A 7501-nucleotide genomic window follows, 5' to 3' on the forward strand; every position below is an offset into this window, starting at 1 on the left:
AAGTTAGCATTTAAGCTCTCCCCTAGACCCCTTCAAAAAACCTTTGAAAAATGACTCTAAACAAATTCCAGAGCAGCAGAACCCACAAAAAGTCAGAGTGAAACTAATTTCCAGCCCAAGACAACTTGGAAGGTTGGCAAGAAAGGTCTGTTGCACCAGAGGGAGAGAGGAGTCCAGCATAGGCCAAGCCCCAGCAAACCTGGAGCAGGCCTTGGGGTGACTGAATCACTGGCAACAGCGGTGGTTTCCAGACCTCTCAGCCTACAGATGCCAAAGACAGATTAGAAGGTCAGCAGGAAAGGTCTGTCAAACCTGGGTCTGAGTGGAGTGCAGTCCATCACAGGCCGTGCCAGCATAGCCCTGGCCCTAGCAAACCAAGAATAGACCTTGAGAGCCACTGAATCAGCAGCAGCACCAGTGGCAGCAGCAGTAGCTGGTTCCCGAGTTCTCAGCCCAGAGACAGGAAGGGGGTCGAACTGGTCAAAAGTAGATTATAGGGACAGCTAGGTGGTGCAGTGGATAGAGCTCTGGCCTTGGAGTCAGGAGGACCTGAGTTCAAATCCAGCCTCAGATACTTGACACTTACTAGCTGTGTGACCTTGAGCAAGTCATTTAACCCCAATTGCCTAAGCAAAAAAAAGAAAAACAAAAGTAGATTCCAGGGGTCTTTTTGCTAACATTGAGACGGAACTCTGTTACTTTGCCCATACTCAGATCTGAGTCACAGTCCTGAGTGGCAGTCCCAGAATAAGGGGGAGTACTAGCATAGCAGAGTGAGTGGCCACAGTGGAGGGGGGATCCTTCTCACAGTTCCAGGGCAGAAAAGAGTGCTTGTGGTCACTCCCAGACCAAAGCACAGGCAAGAAAAGTAGTAAACACTTCTCTTTAGATCATACCACCTTGGAAGAACTGAAAACTTCCAGGTCCCTAGTATCTCTGAAAACAGTTGCACAAAACCCCTGAAGCTTGGGACAGTGCACCCTCTACCCTGGAAGCAAAGTTCTACCTTAACAAAAAGTTAAAAATCAAGTAACAGGTTGGGGAAATGACCAAACAATGGGGGGAAGGGGGGGAGACTCTTACTATAGAAATGATGGAAATTTTTTCAGAGAAACATGGGAGGACTTGAATAAACTAATGCAGCATGACATGAGTGGAACCAGGAGTGCAATTGACACAATAAAAGCAATATCAGAAAAACGAACAACTTTGATTGCTTGGGAACTCTGATCAACACAATGACTGAACACAACACCAAAGGACTCAAGATGAAACATGCTACCCAACTCCTGACACAGAGGTGTTAGACTCAATACATATTGAGGCATTTTTAAAATGTGTCCAATGTGGGAATTTCTTTGGCTTGACTATATATGTTTGTAATAGGGGTTTCACTTTTCTTGTTTTCTCAATGTAGGGGGGTAGCAAAGAAGACAGGAGGGAGAGAATGAAGATCTGAAAAGAAAAGAAAATTTAATTAGTTATTAAAAAAAAGAAGAGTGACCAGGGAAATGGTACCCTTACTTTTGCAATATTTTTGGGAAAAGATAAACATAATTCTAGTCTAGTACCACCCTTGGAGATACATGATGGGAAGAAACAAACACTCAACCATGGCCCTTCTGCTCCACTGAAGTGACAAATTGAACCATTGGAGAGAGGTGATCCTGATACGAATGACAACTATTAATGCCATATACAACCACATATCTGTCGTAATTGGTCACTCGCATATCATACATATTTAAACTCTACTATATGAGCTATGAGCTTCTTCCAAACTTAATCTTCAAATAGTCTATATACATGCTTCAAACCCAGCACTTTTAGTTCCCCAAATTTTGCCTTAAATGTTCTTCTCTAGGAGGTGAGTAAAGGGGGTTCATATAGTAAAACATAATTATTAAATACTGATCCTCTCACAGTTTCCAAGAGTCACATAAACTTAGTGTCCCTAGTTCTTAATGCCATTATTTTTCAGTTTGTCATTATATTATAGGCAGGAATCTCTAATCCTCTTTCTACTACTTCCTGTTCACTTGCTCTGTAGGATCCTCCCCACCACCACCCTCTAACTCTTACAGGTCTGTTCATCAAGTGAGGTCAATAAATATTTATTAATTGCCTTCTTTGTGTGCCAGGTACTGTGCTAAGCACTGGGCATACAAGGACAAAAGCAGTCCTTGCCCTCAAGGAGTTCAAAATCTAATGGGGAGACAGCACCCAAATGACTAAATAAAAACAAATGTGTATGTACATGTATATGTGTACATATATATACATACACAATATATATGTGTGGATACACATACAGACATATGTATACATGTACATATGTAGATAGATAGATATAGGTACAACACACACACGTGTGTGTGTATATGTTAGTCTGAAAGGGAAGGCATTAGCAATTTGGAGGACAAGGAAAGGTTTCATGATGAAGGTGGGATTTTAGCTGAGACCTGAAGGAGCACAGGAAAGCCAAAAGGCAGAGATGAGAATAAAGAGCATTTTGAGGGGGAAGCCAGTGAAAATTCTCAGAGCTGGAAGATGATGTGCTTTGTACAAGGAACAGCAAGTAGACCAGTGTCCCTGGAATAGTCTCATCACTAGTGGAGTTTCCAGATATGGTCAAGGTCAAATGAAGAATAAGACTCTCCCTGCCCCCAAAGCCATCTTACTTTCTCTCTATCCTTGTATTTGTCTTATCCGTCTATGTCCTTGAATTTCTTTGTCTTTCCTCAAATTCATATTCAACGTATCTCAAAATCATATTACTTCTTTGTCTCTTTGGTTAATCTTGACAATTTGCCATTTCAGGTGGCATCAACCTGAGATGCCATCAGATAAAGCACAGATCTAACTCCTGTTACATTAGAAATTGTTTTGAGATTTTTTTAACAAGCATTTATTTAGCACCTACTTTGTGTCAGGCACTGTGCTATAATGCTTTACAAATGCTTACAAATGCTTTATCTCATTTGATTTTCACAACAACCTTGGGAGATAGATGCTATTATTATCCCTGTTTTACAAATGGTGAAACTGACACAGAGAGAGGTTAAGTAACTTGGTCAGGGTCATATATCTAGTAAGTGTCTAAGGCCAAATTTGAATTCATGTTTTCCTGACTCTGTTTTCCAGAGCTCTATTGACCACACTCTCCAAATGGTCTATGGCATAAAACCAGTGATGAAAATTGTGCATGATAATGGTCCTAAAAGATAGAATATTCAGGTTTGGAAAATATCTCCTTAGTCACTTAATCTAACCCTCTTATTCTATAGAAACTGAGACCCATTGAGCTGTAGTGACATGCCCAAGGTTGTACCAGCAATACATACATGAAGCAAGATTAAAACCTTTCTGCTTAAAAACCCAATGCTCAGCCAATGAGGAGAATGCCTTAAAAAGCAGAATTGGCCAAATAGAAAAGGAAGTACAGAAGCTCACTGAAGAAAATAATTCCTTACAAATCTGAATTGAGCAAATGGAAGCTAATGACTTTACGAGAAATCAAGAAACAATAAAACAAAACCGAAAGAATGAAAAAATAGAAGATAATGTGGAGTATCTCATTGGAAAAACAACTGACCTGGAAAATATATCCAGGAGAGAATTGGACTATCAAAAGCCATGATCAAAAAAAGAGCCTAGATATCATCTTTCAAGAAATTATTAAGGAAAATTTCCTTGATATGCTAGAAATAGAAATGGAAAGAATCCACCAATCACTTCCTGAAAAGAATCCCAAAACAAAAACTCTCAGGAATATTTTAGCCAAATTCCAGAGTTCCCAGGTCAAGAAGAAAATATTTCAAGCAGCCAGAAAGAAATCATTCAAGTGTCATGGAGCCACAGTCAGGATAACACAAGATTTAGCAGCTTCTATATTAAAAGATCAGAGAGTTGGAATATAATATTCCCGAGGGCAAAGGAGCTAGGATTACAACCAAGAATCACCTGCCCAGCAAAACTGAGTATAATCCTTCAGAAGGGAAAAATGGACATTCAATGAGATAGAGGACTTTCAAAACATTCTTGATGAAGAGACCAGTGCTAAATAGAAAACTTGACTTTCAAATACAAGATTCAAGAGAAGCATAAAAAGGTAAACAGGAAAGGGAAATCACAAGGGACTTAATAAAATTAAATTGCTTACATTCCTAAAAGAGAAGATAATATTTGTAGCTCATAAAACTTTTCTCATTATTAGAGTAGTTAGAAGGAGTATATATAGACAGGGGATACAGTTGTGAGTTGAACATGAAGGGATGATATCTAAAAAATAAAATTAAGGGATGAGAGAAGAATGTGTTGGGAGAAAGAGAAAGGGAAAGGTAAAATGGGGTACAGTATCTCATGGAAAAGAAGCAAGAAAAAGCTTTTACAGTGGAGGGTAAGAGGGGGAAGGTGACTGGGAGTGAGTGAACCTTACTCTCATCAAAATTGGCTCTAAAAGGGACTAACATACACATTCAACTGGGTATAGAAATCTATCTTACCCTACAGGAAAGTCAGAGGGGAAGGGGGTAAGAGAAATGGTGGGGTGTGATAGGAGGGAGTGTAGATTGAGGGAGGGGTAGTCAGAAGCAAAACATTTTTGAGGATGGACAGGGTGAAAGTAGAGAGAGAATAGAATAAACAGGATAGGATAGGATGGAGGCAAATACAGTTAGCAATAATAACTGTGAAAAAATTTTGGAGCAAGTTTCTCTGATAATCAGGTCTAGTTTCCCAAACATATAGAAAACTGAGTCAAGTTTATGAAAATAAAAGTCATTCACCAATGGATAAATGATTGAAAGATATGATCAGTTTTCAAACAAGTAATCAAAGTTGTCTATAGCCATATGAAAAAAAATACTCTAACTCACTATTGATTGGAGAAATGCAAATTAAAACAATTCTGAAGTGCTACCTCATACCTATTAGATTGGCTAATAGGATAGAAAAGATAAATGACAAATGTTGGAGGGGATGTGGCAAAAATGAGACATTAGTGCTTTGTTAGTAGAGTATACTAATGTACTATTGGTGAAATCGTATACTGATTCAACCATTCTGTACAGCAATTTGGAACTATGCCCAAAGGGTTATAAAAACCAACCATGCCCTGACTTAGGTCTGTATCCCAAAAGAGACTGAAAAAAAAAAACAGAAAAGGACTAATATGTACAGAAATATTTATAGCAGCTCTTTTCTGGTGGCAAAGAATTAGAAATTGAGGGGATGGGGATCAATTGGGGAATAGTTGAACAAATTCCAGTGTGTGATTATGATGGAATACTATTGTACTATAAGAAATGATGAGCAGGATGCTCTCAGAAAAACCTGGAAAGACTTACATGAGCTGATGCATAATGAACTATACTGTGTAAAAATTAACAGCAATATTATAACATGATCAGCTGTGAATGATTTAGCTATTTTCAGCAATACAACAATCCAAGACAACTTTGAAGGACTTATGATGAAAAATGCTATCCATCCCCAGAGAAAGAACTGATGGTGTCTGCTTGAGGTTTTTTTTTCTCTATGTTTTCTTTCACAACATAACTATTATGGAAATGTTTTGCATTTCTTCACATGTATAATCTATATTGAATTGCCTTCTCAATGAGGGGCAGTGGGGAGGGAGGAAGGGAGAGAATTTGAAACTCAAAGTTTTAAAAACAAATGTTAATTTTTTTACATGTAACTGGGGAAAAATAAATTTTAAAAAATGCTCTTTTCTACTATGTCCTTCTATGTCCTACTATGTCCAGTGGCATATATGACCACAAAAATTAAAAAGAGGCTAGAGTCAAATGAGTGATAAAGGACTGCATGAGTTTTGCACAGTGAAATAATAAATTAACCAAAGGAAGGGTTCAACACGGGTTAGATCAATTAGATTAGTGAGACTGAGTTGCCAATCACATAGAACGGTGTGCCATGGGGGGTGGGGCGGGCGGGTCATAATCCACATCAGGGAGAGAAAATCAACACCAATGAAACCAAGGATCCAAGAAACATTTCAAGTAAGATATAGTAACACAAAATTGGCTTAAACACGAACTCTAAGTCAATTACAGTTTTCGGCATTCACTTAGATGTATGACTTATTTCAGGGATAGAATTTAATGGGCATTCTGTGGCCTTAGTCCAATTCAGAATAAACTAGTGTCCACGAGAGTACCAGCATCATCTGAGCTCCCAAGGAGTCCTTCCAATATCATATTTGTTTTTTCTACTAGTGTCTAAGAATCCCAGACTCAAAGTCTTTCTCATCAACCCTTACCATCAACTAAACATGTGTGATTTGTACAATCAATTTATTAAACACTCCACTGAGAAAAAAAATGGATTTTACTTGGTTTTATTACTTCACAATTTGACAGCATTTACTTCTCATCAATGAGAGGTCTAGATCTGGTTCACATCATTTTTGATGGACTGGGCATAAGTTAAAGGATGCAGAGACTGACTCCAAAAACTTCTTTGATGAACTCCATATTTTCTCTGGATTTGAAAACTTTGCTACCGAGGGAATTCTAAACTTACTCTGTCCAGAGATATTTTTGGGGATATTCCAGCGAATGGTCTTGGATTTGTTCCCTGGAGTATCTGCTGGTGTGCAGGCATAAAAAAAATGTTGGGTGTTTTTTGTCTTAAAATTAAAATAGTCATTTTCCTGCTGATGGTTTAAAACTGATTGAGGTGTATTTAAACCAGAGTCATATTCTTCCTCTTGCATTTTCTGTTTCTCTTTATTCTCTGTAAAATTGCAAGAATGGTCAAGTTTCATAGTGTTCTCTTTGGGCAGATCACCATTGAGCTTCTCTCCAGCTTTATTTTCCAGACTCAGAATAATTTTCCCATCACTTGTTTCCAGTCTTAGTTTGAGTCTTGAGTCAGTTGCAGAAGCCAAAGGATAGCCTACTTGACTGCATGTCTTCCTTGAAAGCTCTTCTTCTCTGGGTAATGAATATGGCATGGATTGAGTTTCTAATGAACTGTCAGACATCCAGTGAGGAGAATGAATTTTAGGGTGCAATTTCTTTTCTCTATGTTGATGAGCTCTATAGTAAGGTGGTGTTATAAGGGAGTTCTGGTTTCCAGAAGCTTGAATACTTTGGGGAATTAAATCTCCCTTCAGGTAAACTGGTTTTGTTTTGGTCCTGACTTGGTTTGTCTCGCTGAGTTTTTCCAAAGGACTGAAGTTCTCTAACTTACATGGAATGTCAAAATACATTTCCTTCTGATCCTGCCTTAAAGGCCCACCATCTGATAAAGGCGCATTTTCCCAGGATTTTTTAAAGGTCCTGAAGATCACATTTGGTATCTGGAAAGGCATTTCCATTTCCATTTCCACTCTTTTCTTGAGGGGAGGTGAAGAGTTCTTTAATTCCACAGATCTCTGGGAAGGCACTTCCTTTTCCACTCTTTTGTTCAGGGGAGGTGGAGAGTTCTTTAATTCCACAGATCTCTGGGAAGACATTTCCCTTTCCACTCTTTT

General features: G+C 38.6%; 1 protein-coding gene across 1 annotated transcript in view; it reads right to left on the reverse strand.

Moving 5' to 3' along the window:
• Positions 1-6345: 6345 nt before the first annotated feature.
• The window catches only part of CCDC168 (coiled-coil domain containing 168), a 3957-nt gene continuing 2801 nt past the window's right edge, over positions 6346-7501 (reverse strand). The window contains exon 2 of the mRNA XM_027866559.1: positions 6346-7483. Coding sequence (XP_027722360.1) covers positions 6425-7483 — 1059 coding nt within the window. The 3' untranslated portion in view covers positions 6346-6424. The remainder of the gene's footprint in view (positions 7484-7501) is intronic.

The sequence above is a fragment of the Vombatus ursinus genome, unplaced genomic scaffold, assembly GCF_900497805.2.
Source record: "Vombatus ursinus unplaced genomic scaffold, bare-nosed wombat genome assembly UNPS02014781.1, whole genome shotgun sequence".
NCBI classification, from domain to species: domain Eukaryota; kingdom Metazoa; phylum Chordata; class Mammalia; order Diprotodontia; family Vombatidae; genus Vombatus; species Vombatus ursinus.